Here is a 26,900-nt window from a genome sequence, read left to right on the forward strand (position 1 = left end):
GCTTTTTCTTTCACCAACAGCTGAAAGAAAAAGATGCCGGACATTCCACTCTCTTAATTTAATTACTTGTTATCTTTGCAAATCATCTTTTTATTGCTGTTGGCTATTACACACCAGAACTTCTTTCCACAAGACATCGAGTATGTGAGTTCAAAATCGAATGAAATGCTAAACTACACTCAAGAGCTGAGTTAATGCAGCTTTAAAATCTTTATGTGCATCATATGACCCCCTGTGAGCAAGCACTTGGCAATAGTGGAAAGGGAAAACTCTCTTTAACAGGAAGAAACCTCCAGCAGAACCAGGCTCAGGGAGGGGCGGCCATCTGCTGCGACCAAAAGACAGGATAAAAGACATGCTGTGGTAGAGAGCCAGAGATTAATAACACATATGATTCAATGCAGAGAGGTCTATTTAACACATAGCGACTGAGAAAGGTGACTGAAGAGTAAATACTCAATGCATCATGGGAATCCCGAGCAGCCTGCACCAAAAGTGTAACTAAAAGAGGATTCAGGGCCACCTGGTCCAGCCCTAACTATATGCTTTAGCAAAAAGGAAAATTTTAAGCCTAATCTTAAAAGTAGAGATAGTGTCTGTCTCCTGAATACAAACTGGAAACTGTTTCCACGTAAGAGGGGCCTGAAACTGAAGGTTCTGCCTCCCATTCTACTTTTAAATACTCTAGGAACAAGTAAGCCTGCAGTCAGAGAGCAAAGTGCTTTGAAAAGCATGCTCCCTTTCAGTTGAGTTGAAGTGACTGGCATGGCCACTGCAGAATATACCATTTCTTTATCATGAGGAATTCTTAGGTTGATCTTACTGTAATGCTTTGGGTTGCATTGTATTTGCACCGTAAAGTGCTGGCAAATGTGTTTTGCTGCATTTGGCTGAATCTAAGCAGAGTATAGTCAATGCAGTGTTGTGGCATGTGTATGTTATCACATACCATAACATTGCCTTCACAATCTTTGGCAGATAATGTGGTATCCTTCAGACAGCACAGTGACACAGTCCTTCTCCATAGTTTTCTTTTCAGATCATTCTTGTAAAAAAAAATAAAATTAAAAAAAACTAAAATGCATTTTTGGAATAAGGCTGTAACATGACAAACTGTGGACCAAGTGAAGCACTGTGAATACTTTCTAGATGTACTGTAATTTTAATTTGGGCTGTTAAAGAAAACAACTATGTTAGATCTTGAGTAATTGAAGTCATTTTTAGACACAGTCCTTACATTCAGGGGCTCAATTGGAATTGAATGATTCCAGTACAGTACTATTGAATACTAAAAACAAGCACACTAAATTGAATGATTTAGTATGCTTTTTTTTTTTTTTTTTTTTTTTTAGAATAGCTCATGTACAATTTGTACCTTGTTGTTAACCCTCTACATTTTCTCCCATAATGTCTTTTTGGGTAGAAGTAAGGTTATAATACGTTGACCTTCCTTTTCAGGGTGTTTAGAAACATTCTTTTATACCATGGAAATGATCCTGTAGATCCTGCAGAATTTGGAAGATCAGTTGTTTTCTTCATTCTCTATGTTCTATGCTAATGATTTGCTATTTTTTGGTTTTAGGTTTAAGGATTGCCTGTTAAGTTTGCAGCAGTAGCTCGTGTCGTGTGTTAAAAGAAATGGATTCAAAATGCAAACTGAACTCCAGAATAAACACTCTGGAGTTCAACTGTGTAATTGATTAGAATAACGAAACAATACCCTGCAATTGTCCACCAATGGCTTTTAAAAAAGTGTTGCAGTTAATTTGTACTCTTGAAATTAGGGTATTGTGTATAAAAATGGCTGTAACAAACAGTTAATACAATCTCCTCGATCGTCCTCTTAAAGCTAAAATCTGGATCGTTTCAGTTTATATTTGTTGTTAAGTACAGAATCAAAACTGTCACTGTTCAAATAATTCCAGATCTATGTACGAATTAAATCAGGTAATGATAGGATTATAGTTTCATTTTTATTTCATTACATTTCACAAAAAAGTCCAATGAAATGATCCAACATTCTTCTCAGCTGCAATGTGTTCATGTGCTGCAGATGGTGCATTATATACAGGTTGAGCCATTTATATGGATACACCGTAATAAAATGGGAATGGTTGGTGATATTAAAGTCCTGTTTGTGGCACATTAGTATATGTGAGGGGGCAAACTCCTCAAGATGGGTGGTGACCAGTGTTGGTCAAGTTACTTGAAAAAAGTAATCAGTAACTAATTACTGATTACTTCCCAAAAAAGTAATCCCGTTACTTTACTGATTACTTATTTTCGAAATTAATTAATTACTTAATTACTTAGTTACTTAGTTACTTTTTAAAAACGATTTACAACCTGAATAGGTGATAAAGCGATAGATCTTTCAGCCCAGTTCTACTTTTTCTGCATAATCCATCATACAAAATGTAATCAAATGGAAAAGTCTCTTTTTTTTAACTTTTAATTTTATCAGTTTTAATCTTTTAACTTTATGCATCAAGTAAATATTAAATTATATGCACCATTCTCTGACTTGAATAAATTAGTTTAACATTTAAACCTATTTTCTGCACATTACAGCACATAAAATAAAATATTTTTTGTGTTTACACTCAGTTTTTCAAATAGATGCAAGTAAAACACAGCAGAAAATAAATAAAGTCAAAGACTAGCAGTCCTTTTGCTCTGTTTTCACCTGTAAAGCAGGAGTGGGGTATATGGAGGTTTACCCTGGTGCAGGTGTGCCGCAGCGGTCAGTTGAAGAATCCACGAGTTTCTCTGTGAATTTCCCATTACGTCGTTGCGCACTCGGTGCTTGCTTGGAAGTTTAGGGGGTTTTTTTCGCTGTAAAAAGAAGTTTTCTTCCCACGCACAACGGACACTAATGTTTTTGTCACTTTTTATGGAATCAAACTCAGTAAGTAAGGTCAGTACTTCCACGCTTTAAACGCTGCACGCTCATACTCTCTCCCGTACTCGATATATTATCCATTGTTGATCTGCACACAGCTGTTGTCACGAACATCGCACTCGCTTACGTCACTGTCATGAGACATTCTCGCAAAAAAAAATCACGGTTTTAGTAACTAAGCAACGCAGCATTCCTACAGGAAAGTAACGGTAATCTACCGTTTTTGCGATAGTAATCCCTTACTTTACTCGTTACTTTAAAAAAGTCATCAGATTACAGCGTTACTGCCCATCTCTGGTGGTGGCCATTTAGAAGTCAGCCATCTTGGATCTTGGATACAACTTTTGTTTTTTCAATAGGAAGAGGGCCATGTGACACATCAAACTTATTGGTAATGTCACAAGAAAAACAATGGTGTGCTTGGTTTCAACGTAACTTTATTCTTTCATGAGTTATTTACTCATATTTCAAGTTTCTCACCACTTATAAAATGTGTTCAATGCTGCCCATTGTGTTGGATTGTCAATGCAACCCTCTTCTCCCACTCTTCACACACTGATAGCAACACCGCAGGAGAAATCCCAGCACAGGCATCCAGCATCCATAGTTTTAGGTGCTGCACATCTCGTATCTTCACACCATAGACAATTGCCTTCAGATGACCCCAAAGATAAAAGTCTAAGGGGGTCAGATTGGGAGACCTTGGGGGCCATTCAACTGGCCCACGGCGACCAATCCACTTTCCAGGAAACTGTTCATCTAGGAATGCTCGGACCTGGCACCCATAATGTGGTGGTGCACTATCTTGCTGGAAAAACTCAGAGAACGTGCCAGCTTCAGTGCATAAAGAGGGAAACACATCATCATGTAGCAATTTCAAATATCAAGTGGCCTTGAGGTTTCCATTGATGAAGAATGGACCCACTATCTTTGCTAATATGTTCAACTTATGCCACTCTCCAGTGACATGCGGTGAGTGCTACGCTGTGGGCTCTTGCTGAATGAAGCTAGGACAGCCACTGATGTTTCTTCATTAGTGACAGTTTTCTTGCGTCCACATTTTGGCACATCCAACACTGAACCAGTTTCACGAAACTTAGCAAGCAGTTTGCTAACTGTAGCATGGGAGATGGGTGGTCTCGTAGGGTGTCTTGCATTGAAATCTGCTGCAATGACCCGGTTACTGCGTTCACCAGATATTAACACAATTTCGATCCGCTCCTCACGTGTTAACCTCTTCGACATGTCAATGGCTGTGAACACAAAGAAACTTGTAAATAACTCATGAAAGAATAAAGTTATGTTGAAACCAAGCACACCATTGTTTTTCTTGTGACATTACCAATAAGTTTGATGTGTCACATGGCCCTCTTCCTATTGAAAAAACAAAAGTTGTATCCAAGATGGCTGACTTCTAAATGGCCACCATGGTCACCACCCATCTTGAGGAGTTTGCCCCCTCACATATACTAATGTGCCACAAACAGGACTTTAATATCACCAACCATTCCCATTTTATTACGGTGTATCCATATAAATGGCCCACCCTGTAGATTAGAATTGGAGACACACTATAGGTTGTGTGATGTTACAATTTTCTAACAGCACTAAGCATTATTTATATTATGCTTTGTTTATTATGCAAAACATATTTATTGGCAAATGTAAGGTAACATATGTTTATGTAAGGTATCTGTGACAGGCCAAATTAGCTGATAGCTCCCTGCAGGTAAATCAACCACTTTGAATGTTACGCTTGTTTCAATTATACATCAGTTAAAAAACTGTCAGCTGGAAAGGACACTGAATTGGAAGGAAAAAATGATTTTATTATATTAAAAATGTACCACAAACCACTGTTAAAAACACATCATTTTGCATTAAACATGCTTAGTCAAAATGTCTATTCTGTCTTCAATTAACAGACTTTAACACATAAGGTCACTTATTACCACAAACTGCTAAAAACATTGTTTGCTACATCTTTACATGTTTTTGTTTATCGTGTAAAAGTAGAATGGACTTAAAACTTCAGAGACAGTAAAAGCAAGTTACTGTGAGCAAAAAACATTCAAACTTGGAATTGTGTGTGATTTTGTGCTCAACAGTCTATAGCCACGTAGTAGGACTGATCAAATGGGGCTAAATAAACACATACAATATAATCTATGAAAGTCCTTACTTATACCAATACAAAGAGTAGCACAAAATACAAGACAGAAATACAATTTGGGGTTTTTGTTGTTGTTGTTTTTTTCTGCTAAAATATGAACAGCTAGGCAGTTTTATCTCTTTCAGTGTAAGTCACAGTAGATTTATCCAGCCGTTAATCCCAGAGTGACTCGATCCAGTCTCAGACAGGCGTACAGTCCTCACACATTTTTATTTCAGGTCCTGCGGTCGTAATCACTGACCATCTTCTTGATATGGTTCAGTTTGGACTTCAGATATTTACACCTGCGCTTCTTCACCTGATAATCTGAAGACTGTGGATAAAAAAGGTGAAGCTTGTAAATTATACATACAGCAGAAGGCACCTATATATCTTACGTCTATCCAACTATTTTCTTTTCCAATTCAGGATGGGTATGGGCAGGTGGGGGTGGGGCCTATTCCAGCTGTCATAGGGTAGAGGCAGTGTTCACCCTGGACAGATGACCAATCTGTCCAGAGAAAACTTTTTACAGTCACACGTATGGTCAGTTTAGAGAGTCACCATTTTGTCTATAACGTTTCTGCTATCCATTAGGGCTGCCACAAATGATTATTTTGATAGTCAACTAGTCGCTGATTATTTTTGTGAATAGTCTACTAATCAGATCATGCATCCATTGGACATAAAACTTACAGCTTATTGCACCAGCATGCATCTGCAATTATATAACTATCATTAGCTTACAGCTTTAAGTGTTTAAGGTATGTGCTAACTAAAAATAAAGACAAGATGATGGTTTATTACATTTTAATGAAATTTCAGATTGTTTTGGTGGAGTTTAATAAACTCAGCCGTCTGCTCCTTGCTATCTAAAATATAATAGGACACCTGAGTATATTCACAAGCATCTCACACTTCTGATAATCAGTCATCTGCTTGACGTTTATTCAACTGTCAAAAAACTATAACTTTAATCTCAGCCAAACCGATTTACTCAGGAACAAATAAAATACTGAAAAAAGCCAAACAATAACATTTTTAAGTTATCTAAGTGACTTATATATCATGTTTAACCTGAGTAGCGAAAGACGGCGGTGGGTTTGAAAACGATTTTCCGCGAGTCCGGTGTTCTCACCGGCTCTAGTGAGCCTTGCCCCCGGCTAGCTATCGAGCTGGTGGGTAACAGACGTCTCCGAAAACGTCGGAGCGCTTTTGAAAATATGTGGTGTCTTGATAAACTGAGCAGATATTTGAAGTTTACACAGCTACATTCTCGCCTGAAGATACGTTAAAAGTTTATGTTGTGACCCAGAAAGAATAATAACAGTAATATTAAAACTAACTAGCTGCTGCCATTGTTGGAAACTGAGCTGGGCCGCGCTATGAATTCTGGGATAGGTTGGGCCACGAAGTATATGCCCGACCCATCCTTCAAATCTAGGGAAATAAAGGACCCATTTGTCAGCGGCATTTGTCAGAGTCTTCGAATTTGGACAGTCTTCATCGTGTCGCTGTAACGTAATTGGCCTACTAATGTGGGCACAGGAGGATGCGGTTCCTGAATTTGGACACAGGTACGATACTGGACACTGCTTCTTCGGAGTTTAACGACAGCTGGCATCCTTGTACACGCAGTGCTGCCATCTTCTGTTTCAGTCCATTATTACACTCTTAAATCCTACTACTTCTTCCTGCGTCTTTAGGGATCTTATAAAGCTTCAAACGACGCGATTTTGATAGTCGACGTAATCATGACTAGTCGACTAATCATGGCAGCCCTACTATGCATCAGCGCTGAGTTATTACAAGAATGTGTCTACAGCTGATATGGATTCTAACAAGACACCAGCATGATAAATTAGTGTCCAGTCACATGTATCACAGTGACAGGACATAGATAAAAAATAAATGAAAACTGACAAGTATAGATTAAATATTCCCCACATACCTTTTTCATATTCTTTATCTTGTTGTACTCATCCAAAGCATCCTGTTGAAAGGGCAGACAAACATTTCAAGTTTAGTCAGATTACTAAAGTCTCACGTTTAACTTTCATTGATTGGGTGACAGGTGGTAGAGCGGGCGTCTACCAACTGGAAGGCTCGGCCTCTTGTCTCTCCTTCCATGTGTTGAAGCATCCTTGATACTGATACAAAATACGTGTACCCGATGCATTTATCGGAGTGCGAGTGTGTGAATGTTAGATAAAAGTACTGCATGACTGTGTGTGTGTGTGTGTGTGTGTGTGTGTAACACCATGGACATCATGGATAAATGAAACTTGCAGTAGAAAATGCTTTGAGTGCTAAAAACCGAGAAAAATGGTGCTACATAAGTAGCAGTCAATTTATTACTGATTTATTACTTTCTTTCTGTTTTTGTTTAGAAAAGCTTTAATTTAGTGAAAAAGCACTTTTTCATCATCACACATCCAATATCCAACATTTATCCATCAGCAACTTCGGTTTTCAGATTATCAATGTCAGAAATACTAGAAATATTTTAAAATCTCACCAGGTACTGTGGGCTTCCCTCCTCCAGTTCATCCAGCTCTCTGTCCACTGCTGAAAGGCTCTGGTTAATTGCATCAAGCTCTGCCTGCAGATCTTTGTACTCCTGATGGTCGTGGTCAAATTCACGCTTGTAGTCATTGCGCTCTTGCTCATTTGCTATTGGAGGAAATTCACTGGAGGAAGGAAATGGGAAGAAAGAGAAGAGAAAAGAATGAAAATAATTATAATAATATTAGAAGTTCATATGTGAAAACATTCTTAAAAAATTAAAAGAAAAAAGAAAAAAAGACCGATATATGATAGACTTGACGGGTAATAATGTTTCAAAGATGATCAGTTTCAGCGGTCTGGTTATGAGGATTAAAACTTATGTCTTACCTGTCAAAGTCGTTGTCATCCAGCTCGTCTCCAGATGAGTTGTAATCTGTGTCGTAGTCCTGTCCGTCTACGTGGCGAGGCCGACCTGGTCGTCTCGTTCTGGAATATCCGGCTGAACTTGCCACTTCTGAGATACTGCTGTAGGGAGGCCTGCTTTGCAGTGGCAGTTCCTGGACAACAGGCCTGTGTGACAATAATAACAATAATTACTTTAGAAAATCGATGTCAAAGGTTAGTACATTAATAGAAGATTTTGACAATGGAAGATTTTATGTAAGACGAGTGTCAGGAAACTTCTACTAATGTAGGAGGAAGTAAAACACCGCCATAAATAACCTGCAAATTCATACTGTATGAGACAACCTTTAATAACCTCCTAATTCCTTATAGCTTGGTGTGTTACCTCATCAATACCAGGCCAGCACTGACATGTTTTCTTCATATTCTGTATAATAATATAATAATCAGCTCATTCTGCTTAGGTCTGGGTCATGAGAAAAAATTTCAATCAGTTTCGAGGAGCAAAACAAGGTTGCATAAACAAGGCTCAAGCTGAGTCTGCAATACACTGCAGCAGACCAATATCATACAGATTGTACTGATAGCACTGTGACCTAGGAGCAGGGCCGGTTTCCCCACAGACGTCTACACAACTGGAAATCTTTTGGAACCAGAGGAATCATAATCGCAGGCCGTTATGAAGAAAGCAGGTTTCCTGCTTTCTTCCTCACTGGCTTCACTTTTCAAACCCAGACATTATGTCCATTTTTTATATACTCTACGGTTATATGCGGTAACCGCAGTGACTGCTAGCATGGCTGCAAACACATGGATAATTAGACTCCCAGAATCAAGACTTCAGTACTGATTCTGGGAGGAAAACTGTGATGCGTATCTGTGACATCTCAGTGGTCTTAGGGTGCTGTCCTCAGTCTTACAAAATGAGATTCAGTGTTGAATTAGGATTGAGAAGTAAACACCTGCACTTGTATTGGGGCGCATACTCACTGAGGGCTGTAGCTGTATGGTGGTTTGTCGTAGTTTGTGCTTTCATCATCCAGATGACTCCTCGAGCTCCTTAGTTTTTCTGGGTAGTCTGAAATTGGAACTTCTCCAGGCACAGCAGACACATGGTTCACCTTCACAAAAATGTAAACAAATTAGCAACATATTTTTAAATAATATATAAAACCCATATCCAAAACTTTTACTGCACATCAGCAAGTAGCTACTTTCATGCTTTGGCACATTTACGCCAGATGCTTTTCCTCATGTGACCCCAAAGGGGACTAGTGTCTCTGGCAGGAAAGCAGCAACCTTTCATTTGTCAAGTGAATGTGTAAAGGTTACAGTGCCAACATCTAGCCAAAACTCACTGGTCATTTGCAAGTTTGAGCAAAATCATTAACTATTAAACCTCATCACTTTTTCCATTCACCAGCTAGCTTTAGTTTAGCCAACTATTCATTTTCTTCTTTCAGATACTTTCTCTCACCATTTGATATGCATTTTAGTTAGCTAAATCAAACTATATATCACAAATGAGATACACTTTAACTGTCTACATGTACTGTGTGTGCTGCATTCACACTGCCTCAGCACTTTCAGGCAGGTTCCCATAAGCTCCAGTAAAGTAAATACTTTCTAAGAATCAACTTGTTTATGTGGAGTTACGCATGGGCTAACTGATGACTTTTTCCTTTCTTTCGTTCTTTTTTTTAATAAATACAATTCAAAGTACCAGTAGAACCTGCTTTTCCTGTTCACTACTGTAAAGTGAAGTGTACAGCAAGGACTTGGCTGTGGTGAATATCATCACGACTTTCAAAATGACTCACTGTCTCGTTGCTACTCACTAGGATATATTGCTAAACCCCAATGAAACTTGTTTTACATCATTCATTGTGAAATGTAAATACCTTTGTTTTAATGCTTGAACATATTAACAATAATAAGCTCTGGTTCATGCTGTGTAAATTCCTTCCTTACTTCATGACATGCCAGCATGTGACTAAAGACATGCCAGAGTGAGACTGAAACTGTTATCTGAGAGCACGCCACACCTTGAAACCAAAAATACAGTGCTAGACAGAAAGCGCTCATTGGTCCACATTTCACCTTCTCTGCTGATAAACAAGTGACTACCATCAAACTGGTTTTACCAGTCCTCTACTGCTGCATGACATCAGATCACAAAGACAGTTCTGGGCTATAACTTCTCTTCTCAGAAAGTGGCAAAAATGCTCCAATCCTTTATCATATTTATCATATGTGTTCATATGTGATACCACAAAACAAAATCATTGTAAACTAAATGCTTTGGACTGCTGGGTGGAATTAACACTAAACATAAAGGCCTAACAATGGATCTTAAGAAATTGAACTGATCACTCAATGAAAAATAATGAAATAAAGGCTTCAAATGCGCTGTCCTTGTCAAAAAATAGCTGTTTTTACGTCATTGGAAACGAATTGTTTTGTTTTTTTATGTCATTGCAATAACAAATGTTTTTGCGAAAATGTATCTTTACAAAAGCCTATATAAAGCTGTCACTCACCCATGCCTCTACATCCTGAGGTGGTGCCAAGTCATCAATGACTTTCACTTTCTTCCACAAAATGTTGCTTTTGCCAAAATTTTGGATTTTCTGCCGCGTCTTCAGTGCAAAAACCAGCATGATAAGCAGAGCTGCTGTCACCAGGAAGCCAAACACAACGGCAATGGCCTGGAATGGGAAATAAACCACCACATTAGAAACAGAAAAAAGTTAAAGACAGAAATGGACATAAATCAAATCTGTGCTCTCACCTCTTGTGGCTCAAATACACAGTAACGGTAAAGGTATTCATTAACAAATAGTGCTGAGGACTGCGGTTGTTGGTAGGGAGCACACAATGCAGTAAGGGTGTTGCCTTGAAGCGTTCCATATGACTGTGCCGATGGGTTCACTGCCACCAAGTATACTATGGTGGCTATAAGCATAAACAGGGCTAGGATGGCAGAGATGATCACCACAGCCAGGTAGAACCTCCTGCTCTCTGATAGGCTTTGACGGGATACAATGACGATGAAGACCGTGAGTACGAAGATGAACACAATGGCTGACATGGCGATCATAAACCCTTTGCCTGAACGTGGTTCAACATAACTGTAACCATATCCTCCATATCCATAGCCGCCGCCATAGCTGCCACCGTAGCCACCACCATAGCTGCCACCATAGCCGCCACCATAGCCGCCACCATAGCCACCAATGCCTCCAAAACCAGACAATGCTCCCTGAGAGTCATAAGCCAGTGTGGAGGCAACGCAAGCAAATATAAGCAAGCACAAAAAAGTGCAAATGACAGCCATGATTTTGAGGATGCCTGGTGGAGACGTCAAGCGGTAGAAATGCTGGAACTCATCATCTGGGTAGTAAGAATAGGCAGGCTGCGGAACGATTTTACTGTGTAGGGGGGAGAGACAAAAGAGACAGTGTTTATGGTGAGATATATATATTATATATACACATATATATATAAAGTGATAGTGATTATTTAATAAGATAAACAACATTTCTACCAAGATTTGTCAAAGTTAATTAGTTTGTAAATATTTTTAATTATATACCTTTTTTATTTGCATGTAAGGTAAATGAAAGCTACAACAAAAATCTTAACAAAACTGATTTCAACCCAAAATAAAGACAAACTAAAAAAAATGACAAAGTCAGAAAGAAAAACGTAAATACTCTATATTATCATCTTGAACATTCTGATGAACACTTACAATACAAAATGATCAGCAGTAGAAATATTAATCGAAAAACACTCACTGGTCATCATCTGCCTCGTAAGGAGGAGGGCTTCCTACGGGACTGGAAGACATAACTTCTGATCCACTTGGTGCTGATCTGTAAAAAACAAGAATATTTATGGTTAAAGCAGATCTCGTTTAGGGTTCATAAGTGTTGTCATAGCTATTAAGTATCATCATTGTTAAATGGTGATAACTGAAGTCTTCCTAAGGTCCATGGATCTGCTGACTTTATTATGACATTCACCAAGAAAAAAAAAGGCAGCATTTCAACTAAAAAGTGGAACAGAACATTTCTTTTATTTACAATGATTGACTCTATTAATTACTCTGCTGCAAACATCAGACCTACATAGTAAGATATTTGTAAGACATTTTCAGAGACTTATTCCCCACAGCATAACCGTGCTAGTATGCAGCGATTAAAAACCCAAGATTACAATTGCTAGCATGACAAACCTCCTAGCAATTTTGCTTCATAGAAGAGATAATAGGGTTAATAGGATAATTGATTTGAGTATCCAACGACACACTTATCTTTAGATCGTTATTTTAAAATGAAAGAAGCCTCTGCTGATAGTCCCACAATTTCAAATCGATACACTAACCTGCTACTTTGTAAGAGTCCTCAGCTGAAACAGCTCAAGTGAAACTGCGACTTCCAATAAAAACATCCTGACCACACCTAGACAGGTTCGTCTCTCGCTCGGTAACAGCACGCCCCGCCTCACAGAGGTCACATTACAGAACATGAGCGGAAGTCAGCCTTTTCCCTCTGAATTAAAAAACAAAACGTTTTTATAAATACTTTAAGTTGGTTGTGCATGTCTCTTACAAATGTTAAACCAATGTATTTTAACAAACGTGTCCAACAACTTACGTGCAAACCTATTTCGCCTGGCAAAGAAGGAAACTAATATGAGTGACATTATAAAGAAGTTCGCCAATCTTTGAGTGTCACTCCAACAAACGTATCCCTCGTACACAAGTAAGCAAGAGAAGACTAATTAACACGAACTGAATAAAATGACAAGAAACAAGTTTGAATGTATTCTGAGCTTTTATTTTCTGTTAATGTTCGCACATAACCCAGTGCAAAATGTTTTTAATAATGGTAAATGGACTGGTTCTTATATAGCGCTTTTCTACTCAAAAACACTTAACACAACTTTTCTCATTCATATCAGAGCTTTTATCATTCTGACAGTTACACACATGGATGCACCTTGTCTATGGATATTTGGCATGCAGAGAGGAGGAGATGCGATCGAACCACTTACCTTCAATTTGGTAGGTGACCAGATGTTGATCTACCTAATTGGTTAAACATTTAACTTTAGAGTCAGGATTTTCATGTTATGATTAAGTCCAGATTTGCATCAACTAATATTTTTACTATTAATTAAAGAATTGTCCTATTTTTGTCTACAAAATGTTTTTTAAGTTAACACTACATCTAAAGCAAGAGCTTCTTTAATATTATATTTTTTTTTAAAAAGTATTTCAATGGGCTCATTTGCACTATAAAGTCCAAAAGCCAGAAAAAGTATTACTGGGAAAGCAACTCAAAAGATAAAATTTGTTTAATCAGTTGATTACTCAGTCACTTCTTTCATCTCCCATCCAGCCTTTTGTTTTCTTTGGTGTTCTTGCCCATCAATATTTTATTACTTTTTGCCACAAAGCAAAATGGCTGGCTGCTGATTAACAAAGAATATAACTACACCATTGTCCAATAAGCAGAACTGTATTTGGAGGACAGAAAGCATGAAATTATGAAAAAATTATACACATTTAAAGAGAAAAAAACCTTGGAAAATATTTTCTGTTCAGTGAAAAGGTTCACAGTGTTATAAAGCAAATAAATTGAGATTTTTAGGCAGTTACGTGACTATAATGTACAAAATGTTTTTTTCACTCAAAGTCTGTGCAAGTTGCGTCCAAAGTACACATAGCAAACAGCTACAATTCTACAATTCCTTACTTTCAGATTCAGACACCGCAACATAAAAATGTATCCTAATGTAATGTATCCTAATTTCCCCTTGGGGATAAATAAAGACTCTGATTCTGAAAACGTGCACTTAAAAGAGTATATAAACAGTGGTTTTCATGAGGTTAAAAGTAAGAAAAAACAAATTACGCAGACAACTGACAAAAACAAACAAACAACGGATTAAACCCTGACAGAAATAATGCAGCATTATCAATAATTATACAGACATTCACTTGAAACTATTGTCAGATATGAAATTAAATGGACAACCTCAGCTACATTTTTTAGTCACAGCATCACACACATAGAATTTTTTGGTTTGCATTCAATCAAATTATAAAGCTACAAAGTGACAGCAAGCTTAAAGGGTGGTACATAGACAGAACTGTGGTCTGGCTGGGGAGAGGGGTATTTGGGTTTTTTATTCAAGTTAGGGATTTATTAAAGTTAGCCGTGCTATTTATCCTAGTTCCTTAATATCCAGCTAAGCTAATCACCCAAATTTAACCCTGGAGAACCAATGGGGTCAGAGTCGACCCCATTGGTTTTCTAGGGAAACCATGGGGTCAAATTTGACCCCATGGGTTCTCCAGGGTTAAGAGTGTAGCCTAGGGAGTGGTGAGCACTCATATAGCAATGTGAGACTAACTGGCATGGGTGATAAAGATTGCTGGCAGTCACTGTGAAATCAACTGCTAAAGAATTATTCACTAAGGCCTAAAGACATGTTAATGACACACTGTCAACCTCTATTCACTAGGGAAAAGTGTACACTCTTAACTGGTTGGAAAGTAGTTGCTAGAAATTGCTGACAATTGTTAGCATGACATTGGTTGCATAAGGGTATATGGTGCAGCACCGGAAAACTTGCAATTGCTTCAGTTGTGTGATATTATTCTGTTATTATATGTTACCTTATAGATGTAATCAAAATAGTTGAATTAGGATATTGTTGTAGATCATATTATACCCTTTAAAATAGAGTGTGTGATCGGTATGTAGTTTAGTTCTCATTATACTTTTGAGTTAACAGAACATATTCACATATTAGTTCATTAGATAAATGTGCATCACTCTGTATCCTTGATCTGCTGGGAATGTGTTACACTGTTTTCTTGACATGCTTAATTGTTGAATCATGAAGAGAAGGTTGTAAGCAGGAGACTCTGTGTCTAAAGACAGGGGAGATAGACAGACCACATTCCACACCCCCACCTTACAGAAAGCAGAGAAACAACTGCCGAGGTCATAACTTAGGCGCTGTAACAGAGAAAAAATGTGATGTTTTGGCTTTTACGACTAGCTGGGGGCCACTAGAGACTATAAAAAGCTGAGCAACCCGTCACCATTTTGAGACATGTGCCTGACCCTCTGGTAGCATCTCTCCCGTCCGGACGTTCTAATGCTCTTATTGTTGAATTGTATGCAAATAAATGATTGTTGATTGAGCATTTATACACCGAGTATTTGTCCTTCCTTCAGCCCAAAGATTCAAAGAACTGCGTGTTTTCAACAGTTGCTAGCATTGATCTAAGTGTGCTAGTAGTTTACATTGAAGACGCTAACTTGTCTGCAATCACTCACAAAACTACTCACTAAGCAGTAGCAAACCAGAAATGTAGACAATTTACCTTCAAAGTATAAATTGCAGATTTTGAAATGTGTTGGTTGTAGAAGTCAGGGACAACTTTCACTCTGAAAGCAAACATTCTCCATTTCCAGTTTGCATCACATTTTTTTAAGATTTACTATAGCTCAGCAAATTGCAAGTTTGTATCATCCACGCAACCCCCCCCCCCCCCCCAAAAAAAACAAGCTATACATATATATAAGGTATTCCTATTAAAGATGAAACATTGTGGTCATTTGCTTTGGACTTTAAAGCTTTAAGAAACCACACATTCAAAAGAGAAATTGTTGACAGATGTGTTTTCTTCCAGTTATTGTCGCTGAACAGATTTCAAAAGGCAGGGAAAGCTTGATAAGCTCATGGTTTTGACTGCATTCAGCATCAACTTGCAACATCAAGTGTTCATTTTCAGCACTGGTGATGTAGAGATGGCGACAGCAGTTCAGTATTTGTGCTGCAGTACAGGAATTTCTCAGAGGTTTTCAGCTGTAGCCATCATTCCATTCCATGACTTTATCATATTCTTGGATCTTCTGTTTGATGTGTGATAGCTTGTTCTTCAGATACTCACAACGCTCTTTCTTTTCTAGGAAAGTGGGATCCTGTAAAGGTAAGGCAGAAACAGTGATCAGATTATAGTCTACTGTTCTTTAACCACCAAAAGACAAAGCCTAAATAAACTCCTAAATCTGACATTGCTGTCCATCAAAAACAATGTGCAACGCTGTTGCAATAGGCAACATGTTGCTTCATTACAACACTGTGGTTTTCGATGACTCCATAGATAGTCCTGCTATCCCAAATACTCAACACAACAATAACTACATTCTAAAATTACACAATATCCGTGGAGATTAGTAGACCTTTTCATAACAGACCTCTTGACTTGCAAATGCAAAAAAAGCACATGTAGAATTAATGATGGCTGAAGTTACAATATACTATGTCAGTGGATCCTCTCCCAAAAGGAATCAGGCCAGCATTAACACCTGATACATTACAGCAGAGACAGCAAATCTTTTTGATTTTGATTATAAATTTGACAGGTTATTATATCCCAGTGACCACTGAAACTAAAGTTAATTTAGCTTCAAAATAACTGAACAAAAAAAATTTGTTGCAGAGGGTCACTTTTTGAAGGAATAATAAGAATCCTGTACTTTTCCTGCAAACTCTTAAAAAAGTTCTTCTGTCTACAGCTTTTGGCTCACTTTTGTTTCTCTGGACATTTTTCCAGCTGTATTTGACATAGAAAGAGCTTCCAGTTTTTTTCCGAGGTATACGCATAGGACCTTTGTCGACCTTTAGCCCTTCAAAGCTCCGTTAAACCTGATCATTTATGGAGCAATAAAAAAATATGTAAGAGCAATAAAAGATATGTCTGTAAAAATTACACCATGTTTAATCAATAAAGACTTTATAAAGGTATAAAAAAAAGTATCAGAGGGCTGTGGACCTGAGAACATTTCCATTCAGTTTAATTAAACTTTATTTATATAGCACCTAATCAAGAAAAGTCCCCCTAAGGTGTTTCATAAAAACCCAACAATGTAAGAGTGAAAACCCTTGAGAAAACAAAAAAAAAGCACATAGCAGCAGTGGGAAGGAAAGATTGTCTACATGTTGCAACTGTTTACTGTCACCAGGGGGCAGTGTCACAAACAGTCTTTGTCATGCAATCCTTGTTGATGATCTGATCTTTTCTTTGGGTTTTTTTTTTTGCTCCTCCCTTGTTTATGGTTAATGTTGCTGTTGCACAGTTTCAAAGAAAGGAAAAGCGTTTTATGGTAATTAAATTTTTATGGAAAGTTTCGGGTCACTATTCTGCTAAAAGACCCATCTATGACTATGGTTCTCATCCATTTTAAAGCACATAGCTGCTCCCCATGTAAGTTAAGCCATCACCATTAGCAGAAAGTGGACAGGTTTTCTTTCTACACATGATGAGTTCAGATCAGGAATATCTTTAAATGACTGACTGACTGTAATCAATGCGAAAGAGGGACACTATTAATATGTGAGCGCCAAAATTTTGGCTGGGTTGTAGGGGTTTCAATATTTAGTTCACTCAGTAACAAGGAAATCAATTTGTAACTTCTGTAATGTGTTTTTATGGAATTTTGTGGTCGACAATCTGTCTCTTCTGCATTAAAATGAAACTAAGAAGAAGTAGAGACTGTTTATACTTTTGTAAGTGAAGAAAATCACAAATTTGGTAGGGAAATAATTACTTCCCCCCATTTTATAAAACAGTAACAAGACAATAAGCTCACATTTTTCTTCCTCTGGTACTCCTGGAGGATTCTGTTAATGCGATCCACCTCCTACAAGAACAGAAAGAGAGGCATAGTTAACTCAAACACTGAAACTCAGTATGAAAATGAGTTGCAGTGACGCAGTACCAGCAGCTTTCTGATGAGAGTGAGGAATTTCAGGGTGGAGGGGAAATGCAGAGGGGACAGGAAGTCCAAACAGGGGAAGTTACGGGATGAGGAAATGAGGTACAATTTCAAAACAAAAAGACAGAGTGTAATATTCCAAACATGCAATCAAAATGCATCCTTATTCCATTTAGTTTCATTTGATTCCTGAGTGGGTTTGCTTGTTTTAGTTTAGCTTTTATAGTTTAAAATGTTTAATTTTAGTTTCATTTTATTAGTTTCAGTGTAACCTATTAGTGCCTTTTATTTTTAAAATAATTACTGTATTTATGCCAAATGCAACAAGCAAAATTTAAGGGAGTCAATGTAGATATAACAGTACAAACAGAACTTTTTGACGGTGGCTAACTCAGTCTTGTAGACATCTATACACATCCAAAAAGGCCTCAATGGGTAGTTTAAGCTTAATGTGAAGCTGTGCTAAGCAAATCAACATCAGTTCTTGTTAAATTAAATTTAAGAGGTGTATATAAGCAATCACCATCTGGTTGGTAGGGTGCTGAGGTAAACTGCCCATCATAGCGTCCATCTCATTAAACTTCTTGAGGGTTGCCTGCACCTCTGAGTGGAGCTCTTTGTACTCTGCGTACTGGTCGTTGAACACGGCCCGGTACTGGTCCCGCTCCTCATCTGACCGGATCACTGGGTACTTACTGTAGGAAACAGGAATACGAAGAGCACAGTTTTAATGTCACATCTTTTCCTAACCATATTTAAGTTATACATGGCGATAGTGGAGATAAAGATCCAATATGCTATCATGGTTGTGTTTTCTATTTATAGTGTTTTACTATTCATTTATTTCATTAAAGTGTTATTGTATGAAAGTATTTTTTTTGTCTGAAATATGAGAAAGATTTAAAGTTTCATAAGTGTTTAAAAAATGGTAAATAGTTAGACAAATTAGAAAAGCTTTTAATATGCGATTTATTTTCATGGAGTTTTAATTGCCTTGTACATCTATGTGTGTATATTGGTTTATCAGTTTTCTTTGTATTTACAAATGTGTTCCGAGTAAACAGCTGTATTTAATGCACGCTGTGAAAGGAAAAACTTCAGTGTTAATCAAAAATTGCTGTTTGGTTGCTGGAGGACAAGATGTGGTGGACAAACTGCTATTCATCTACTACTGAAACACCTATATTACAAATAATACACTTCATGGTAACTGACAAAATGATTGCCAGTTTATATTAAAACCATTAGCTAGTTGAGTTTCAGTGTGTTTGACTTTGTAAAAACAAAATCAGTGCAAACAAAATAGAAAACTCACAGAAAACATTTCCTATTAGAAAAGCATTATACATGCTTCCCCTAGGCAGTATCATCAGAAGACATAGCATACATTTTCACTACTATGCTGATGACACCCAGCTCTATCTATCCATGAAGCCAGATAACACACACCAATTAGTTAAACTGCAGGAATGTCTTAAAGACATAAAGACCTGGATGGCCGCTAACTTTCTGCTTCTTAATTCAGATAAAACTGAGGTTATTGTACTCGGCCCTGAAAATCTTAGAAATACGGTATCTAACCAGATTCTTACTCTAGATGGCATTACCTTGGCCTCCAGTAACACTGTGAGGAACCTTGGAGTCAGACTGCTTTCTTCCATTTGTGCAACATCTCTAAAGTTAGAAATATCCTGTCTCAGAGTGATGCTGGAAAACTAGTTCACGCATTTATTACTTCCAGGCTGGACGACTGTAATTCACTATTATCAGGATGTCCAAAAAACTCACTGAAAAGCCTTCAGCTAATCCAAAATGCTGCAGCAAGAGTACTGACAGGGACTAGAAAGAGAGAGCATATTTCTCCTGTTTTGGCTTCCCTTCATTGGCTTCCTGTTAAATCCAGAATTGAATTCAAAATCCTGCTCCTCACATACAAGGTCTTAAATAATCAGGCCCCATCTTATCTTAATGACCTTGTTGTACCATATCACCCTATTAGAGCACTTCGCTCTTGCTCTGCAGGCCTACTTGTTATTCCTAGGGTATTTAAAAGTAGAATGGGAGGGAGAGCCTTCAGTTTTCAGGCCACTCTTCTGTGGAACCAGCTTCCAGTTTGGATTCGGGAGACAGACACTATCTCTACTTTCAAGATTAGGCTTAAAACTTTCCTTTTTGGTAAAGCATATAGTTAGGGCTGGACCAGGTGACCCTGAATCCTCCCTTAGTTCTGCTGCAATAGACGTAGGCTGCCGGGGATTCCCATGATGCATTGAGTTTTTCCTTTCCAGTCACCTTTCTCACTCGCTATGTATTAATAGACCTCTCTGCATTGAATCATATCTGTTATTAATCTCTGTCTCTCTTCCACAGCATGTCTTTATCCTGTCTTCCTTCTCTCACCCCAACCGGTCGCAGCAGATGGCCGCCCCTCCCTGAGCCTGGTTCTGCCGGAGGTTTCTTCCTGTTAAAAGGGAGTTTTTCCTTCCCACTGTCGCCAAAGTGCTTGCTCATAGGGAGTCATATGATCTGTATCTACTTGAGGCGATTTTTGTTGTGATTTGGCGCTATATAAATAAAATTGAATTGAATAGATATGTTTAAGTGTGTGCAGGTGTGATTTTCCCTCGTCTTCTGTGATGTCTGAGCCTTTTTATTTAACATTTGAAAGAAACAACTGCAGATTGACTGTGTACTGTATCTACTTTTGTCTGACTCTCTTGACTTTTTTTTTCTATTTTCTAGGTAACACTTACGCAATGTAGTCTGGCACTATAACAGGTTTAGGAATGTGCCCCGAAGGTATAGCTCCCTGCAAAACCTTTGCAGGAACTGCTTTTGGTGCAGTATGGATGGGAACCACTGAAGAGCCCTGGACCTTTTCTGGAATTCTGGGAGCAGGAGCAGAATCTGTTACCATCTGCAGAGACACAGCAACATGTTTACTGCATTACTGTAATACTTACAGAGAAATCATCAAACAAGCATTTATTCTTTCTGCATTCCATCTTTAATGTGTGAAGTCTTTTCTTACAGAATCCTTACCAATGACTGCACAGCTCGTATGTTTGATGGCTGCATCTGCACATGTAAGATATATAAAAATATAATTCATTAACATGTGATTTATATTTTTTACATCTCTATGTTTTACTTTTGAGCTGCCATTAAACCCTACAATAACAATAGGAGTTTGTAAATTTTGTTTTTGCTCTGTTATTTTTAAAATGTTGTCTTGTGTGCCTACTGAGCTCATATGTCTTGAATTGACGGCAAATATGTTTATTTTATTTTTTATATAAACCCCTCAAATGGACCACAAGCCCACTGGCTTAGTGTGAAAAGCAGGACTATACATCCAGCACACATGTATTTAACCTTCATTCAGGGTTTTGCAAGCAAGGATACTAAAGCTACAACTATAAGCTAGCTAATCTGTACTATTAACCAACTGTTGCCATTAGCCATTACAAAAATACCATAAAGAAATTTAAAAAATAATTAATGACCAATTAAACTACATTAATACCCATTTGTCTGATAACCTTCCACTTGTAAACAATAATTATGGAAGGCTTAATTGTTCTTTGCTACATGTGAACAATGTTAACTGTGATTAGGCGCTTACTTGCAAATGACTTAAGAAATAAACTCCCTGGTGTCTCCCTCTCTCTTTTCACCCACTATGTGCGCACAGAGTACCTACACAAACTGTCCCTCACAATTACAATTTCAGTAGGTTAACAGTGCTTCCAATTTTAGTGCATAACTAGGCAAAATGACTAGTGTAGTTATGACCAGTGGCATAAATCATCTCCTTTAAATCTCCGAATTAAAAACGGTCACTTGCATGTTGCACAATTAATAAAAGAGAAAGAATACAAGGCAAAACTAGAGTGAACTATGTGTACCCCTTTTGGCAACACATGGGCAGGACTGGCAGACCCCACCCACTCACTCACTCCCCTGGAGCTTGTGTGCAAATTATGTGGTTTGTTGTTGCAGTGCAGTCTGCGTCTGCATGTGTGGACATGTTTGAGGCTGTTTTTAAGTTATCAAAGTGAAGAACTCTTGACTGAATGTAAGGAATCCCTAGACCCAATTTCATAAACAGAGCAAACCTAAACAAAGCAAGCTTACCTCCTGGCCGTACCTCTCCCGGTATTTACGTGCAGCTTCGTGTCTCCACAGCTTGAGGCACACAATGGCTCCAATCAGATACACGAGCATTGTGACAAAGAGGAAGATAATGGCAGCAATCTGGCCTGCTTCCGTTCTGCAGAACGCTCCGTTAATGCCATTGTTGAACATTGGGTAGGAGCAGAGACCTCCACGAGTTGTGTCTCGAACATAGACAATGCCTGGAGAATAAAAATATTCTATTATATATGCAGATCAAAAACTGATTTAAAAAGAGACTGAATATTTAATTCATTTTAATTTTAAAATCATTACATTATACCACCAGACAAAGTTATGCACTGGAATTACCTCAGTTTTACCTGAATCTATTTTTTTTTACTTGATGCTTCAATCTCTGCAATACTGTATTTCTAAGCACAGCAAATTAATCAGAGTTGTAGTTAATATTAACATATCTGACTTCTTTATATTTGCAATTCAGTGTTTGGTTCTATAGAGAGTATGAGAAGTACATGACATGACCCAGAACCCCAAATCACAGCCTTTATCTTTGTCTTTCCTTTGTCAATTTTCACACACCCTTGGGTTACTGATTAACTCAGACTGGCTCCACATATATATTGAGAACCAAGTTGTCATTAACCTAAGTATACCTAATAGCTTCACTTCAACCTTGCTACAATGGCAAAATAGTTGAACTGAAAATTGTTTTCTCTTTTACATTTTTAACTGCATTCCACCAATAACTGGGTTTGAAATACAGGACTTGCCTATTAATGAGTCTATCATGCCTATCATGCATCATAACCGCTTAAGCTTTAATTAAGAGGGAGTACTGTGCCAATTTCTTGCTTGATATTATTTATTTCTGGACTCTATTAAAGAAGATTTCTATGATTCACAGTTTAAAATAATCATTCATACTGGGCCATGGTGCATTCCTCAGTTCACTGTCTGCACAAAACAAGATGTTTTTAGGTCCCCGGAACAACTTTCACTGTATATAAAAGATGAATGTAGGCATTGAAAAGTGACCCACTGACTTCTGGACTATGCATTTTGAAATTAATGCATAATTTTTAAGTCCTTAGTTGTCAAAGGAGTCTTGGCAAACTTGGTTAGCAAGCCACAGAACACACTGTAAAGAGTTCAACTTTCTTCTAATTTCAAGAACATACAGCTGTCTGGGTAAAAATCCAAGTAACTAGACCTAGAATTGCTTTAACAAAATTTATCAGGTTGAGTAAAAACAAACAAAACAGTAAAATTCCAAGATTTTAGCACGGCAGTCTATGGTGATGTCGGGGTACTTTCTATAACCCTTGCTGTAAAGTCTTCAATGAAATTACATTGATGGTGTCTACCACGCTGAAAAAAACTATTTAAAAATATTCTTTTAAACAACAGATTCTCTGAATAATCCACTGAACTGTCTTCAATGACAAGATGCAGCTATGTTTCCTACCTGCTGCCATGTACAGCAATGCCAAGGCCAAGTTTATGATAAACTCAGTCAAAGGCCACCAGGAGGAGTCCAGCAGGATGGTGCGGTAGTACATGGTCATCCCGAGCACTAACATGATCACAGTTACCACCCATGCCAGCCCTGCCACTACCAACACAAAAGGGGTTTTGGGGCCTGTGTAGTAGGAGGTCCCGTCTATGCTGCCACCATAGTAACCTGCTCCATAAGCTCCACCAGGAGACGAATATCCAAACATGTTGAACCACTCATTGTCTTTGTGGATATAAGCACAGACACAGGCAAATACACCTGCTCCCAGCAGCAGCTCCACACAGCCCAGAATCCTCAGCAGTCCTGCCCAGGACTTCATGTAGGCATAGCGCTGATGGTACTCCTGCACTCGCTCACTGTAGGTCAGACCTGTATGGTAGGTGTGCCCAGACACAGAGTCGTGCCCATCCCTTGCTTCCAGAAGCTCTTTGCGTGAATTGTAGCTGCCGCCTGATCCGCCATATTTATCTTGGAATGACGCAGGAAGAGAGGGGGAGTGTGGGGGGGAGCAGCGAACTCCGTCTGTTGTGCTGTTGTTATTGCTTGAAGACGTAGGCATGGACCACGTCTTTTTACTACTGCGATTGCTTCCTCTGAAGAAGTTCTTCCATGAGTTGGGGATAAAGCGGTGGACTGGTTTGATGTCAATGGCAGGATCAGGCTCTAGATCAGTGTTGTCTTCACTTCCACTGGGGTCAAACTCAAGGCCAACAGGAGGCTGAGCAGGCAAAGGCGGAGGTGGAAGAGGGTCGGTGCTCTGAGCAAGATGAGGAGCTCTCTGCTCTCTCAGGGGCTGTTGATCATAGGAGTCTGATCGGGGTAAAGAGCTGGGTACCTGGTCATAGTGGGGCGCATGGCGGACACGCTCAGTGCGTCCGTAAGAGCCTCCTCCATAGGACATGAGGATGGTGATGGTCCCTAAATGCACAGACATGTTTATAAGTAAATATTTGGTGTACTGTGATTGATATATATATATAGAGAGAGATATATATAGAGAGATATATATAGAGATATATACACACACACACACACACACACACACACACACACACACACACACACACACACACACACACACATACATGTACTATTTAAACATACATGGTCCCTAACAGACAGTGCCTTCTGATCCTGTTAATTGTAACTTCTCTTAACAATTCATCACTGAGCAAGTCCATTAATTTTTGAGACTTGAAACATAGTTGACTGGTTGAATAAACACTCCCTAATTAAGTATTCAATGAAGTGTGATCCATCAAGTAATTATGAAGTGTGCATTTGTTTTAGCTTCATTCTTATTATCAACTTAAATAACAGAAGAAAGAAAAAAAGGAGAAAGAAAAAAGGAAGAAAAAAATCAAATTAAGTCTCAGATTGATGATGATCTCATAAATGATACTCAAGCCCAACATTCACGAGGAGAAAAAAGTACACCAAACTAAAAAAGATAAGCCCCAGAGTACCAGAAGCCACCAGCAAAAACCCTCTTCATACAAAAAGCCCTTGTGATTTATGATGTTATCCAAGCCTCCTCCATGCAAGCTGAATAAAGACTGTATTTTTGTGCTGCAAACAAGTATGGAGCATGAATTCCCCTGTTGCCTCAATAAGCTATTCAGGAATGCTTTACTTACTGCAAGCTGCTACTGCAGACAGCACAAAAATACATTCTTACTAACTAATGAGCCTTTGAAAGACAGTTTCTTGTGGCAGATTTGATCTTGAGAGGTTAAAAAAAGTATGCTTGAATACCTCGTTTACACGCAGTCACTCAACACGACTTACATTGGCTTGCAGGTCAGAATGCAAACCTTGTATGACTATACAGTGTACAGATGAATCACCTGTAGAGACAGACAAGGGAAGATATGAAGATGAGTTGTAAACTCCATGCTTTGATCAACTGTCTTATCATTTAATGCACTGTACTTAGGCTGAAGCTAAACTGGCGAAAGCTGGCAATGTTTCTCACACAAGCACATTAACCTTACCTTAGTTTGAAAGTTCAGTCTCTGCTAACCAGCTACTTCTGTTCCCTCTCGCCACTCCAGCCAAAACTAACATAAATTGAGTTGCCAGTCAGTGAGTGCCTTTCACCTGACCATCTCAGAATCGGCTGTTTTTTGTATGACCTAATTATGCTTAATGAAGCTATTAAACAATCAAAATTTTACTGTTGTACTATGAGAACTATCCAAGGTACAGGACCTTAAAGTACACTGGGGTGGACATAGCTCCAGAGTTGTCACATCACTAGAATTTCAAACTCTATACCCATACCCAGGAAATGACTTGCTATTCGATACCATTTTCAATATCACTGGGAAGATGTTGACTCTGCCCTGCAACAACATAAGTAATGAGGAAGAAGTCACATTAACTAGTTAATGTTCAACTAATTTCACCATTGTGAAAAAGATGTAAAATAAAAAGTGTAACAGGTTCACTTTAAGCTTTCTCAGAGTATTGACCAATCAAACGTCTCCTTTGGTTCAGGCTTATCACAACTGGTCAATGCAAGGAGAAAAATATTCTTTTAATATCACATAAAGGGTCAATAATGAAAATAACCGTCTTATTAATTTATTTAACAGATTATTATCATCAGCCGTAGAGTAGTATTTTAAATTCTAGTATGGTATTCATAGCTGGAGTAAAGGACCTGAATTCTTGAGCTGTGACTAAACTGTAGAGTAGCGGCTCACGACGAGGACTGTTAGTTCACTTTTGACTTTATCACCAGTTCAAGTCAGACAGACGCCTGCTACTGTTATCACGAAGCTGTTCCCAAGCTCTACTTGCTTTAATAATAAACAGGTAACGAGAAAATAGGATCACTTTGTAGTCCGTATCAAATGATATCACTGCGCGCAAGGAAGGAGGCCTGGACCTGTGGACTTCATAGTTTGAGCTGGCACACAGCATGAGGGTTCGGGCAAGAGAACAGGTCAGCCCAATATTCTGGTCTGACTCTATGTTAAGCTAATATCGTTTTCAACGTAGTTTGGAGACCGCGATATGAGTTTTTCTTCCGAACACAGCTGTTTTCACATGTTTGGCTGAGTGAACAGGAGGTAAACTTCACTCGAGCACTCAACAATTTGACTCAGCCTTCTGTTTACCGCCTACTTTTCGACATAAAAACTTTTATTCCGACACGCCAACCGACTCCTTCTATTATTCTGCGAAACACATAACTCCGCGCTCTGTGTAGTGGAACCATCGCGTTGGAGGTCGCTTACCTTATTCGCTTTCCTTCCTTTTCCCGTTCTTCTCTCTCCCATTTCAGTAACGTTAACCGCAGGTTTCACTCGAAGGCAAGCACGTGACTCGCCCATCCCTTTGACGTCACTACACAGAGGAGCAGTTTACCTGGTTGGAAAAAAGAGAAGTTCAGCAGCAGCTCACCTGACGCCACCACAAACTGACGCTGGCTCGTTTAGATCTTCATCCATGTAGACGCTACCA

At 38.5% G+C, this 26,900-nt stretch overlaps 1 protein-coding gene across 1 annotated transcript; it reads right to left on the reverse strand.

Annotated features, from left to right (window-relative positions):
- Nucleotides 1-4,712: 4,712 nt before the first annotated feature.
- Nucleotides 4,713-26,754, reverse strand: marveld2a (MARVEL domain containing 2a). Its single transcript, XM_080304892.1, has 18 exons — nucleotides 26,675-26,754; nucleotides 25,185-25,276; nucleotides 23,379-24,347; nucleotides 21,911-22,131; nucleotides 20,816-20,851; nucleotides 20,527-20,690; nucleotides 18,297-18,468; nucleotides 17,648-17,698; nucleotides 15,868-15,976; nucleotides 14,322-14,352; nucleotides 11,768-11,845; nucleotides 10,759-11,398; nucleotides 10,508-10,675; nucleotides 8,958-9,088; nucleotides 7,950-8,132; nucleotides 7,573-7,744; nucleotides 7,006-7,047; nucleotides 4,713-5,388 (listed from the first exon to the last, which is right to left on the reverse strand). Exons 3-18 carry the CDS (start codon nucleotides 24,328-24,330, stop codon nucleotides 5,290-5,292), a joined length of 3,249 nt encoding a protein of 1,082 aa, XP_080161018.1. The 5' UTR covers nucleotides 24,331-24,347; nucleotides 25,185-25,276; nucleotides 26,675-26,754; the 3' UTR covers nucleotides 4,713-5,289.
- Nucleotides 26,755-26,900: the final 146 nt, after the last annotated feature.

Source organism: Astatotilapia calliptera, chromosome 7, assembly GCF_964374335.1.
Source record: "Astatotilapia calliptera chromosome 7, fAstCal68.1, whole genome shotgun sequence".
Taxonomy (NCBI): domain Eukaryota; kingdom Metazoa; phylum Chordata; class Actinopteri; order Cichliformes; family Cichlidae; genus Astatotilapia; species Astatotilapia calliptera.

What these genes read in the sequence shown, in the direction of transcription:
- marveld2a (XM_080304892.1), bottom strand. Translation starts at nt 24,330, where the DNA reads ATGTCCTATGGAGGAGGCTCTTACGGACGCACTGAGCGTGTCCGCCAT. An exon ending in TACGAGCTGTGCAGTCATTG is followed by an intron (nt 20,691 to 20,815) that starts GTAAGGATTCTG and finishes GTGTCTCTGCAG; the next exon opens with ATGGTAACAGATTCTGCTCC. An exon ending in CTCAGGATGTAGAGGCATGG is followed by an intron (nt 9,089 to 10,507) that starts GTGAGTGACAGC and finishes ATTTTTGTGAAG; the next exon opens with GTGAACCATGTGTCTGCTGT.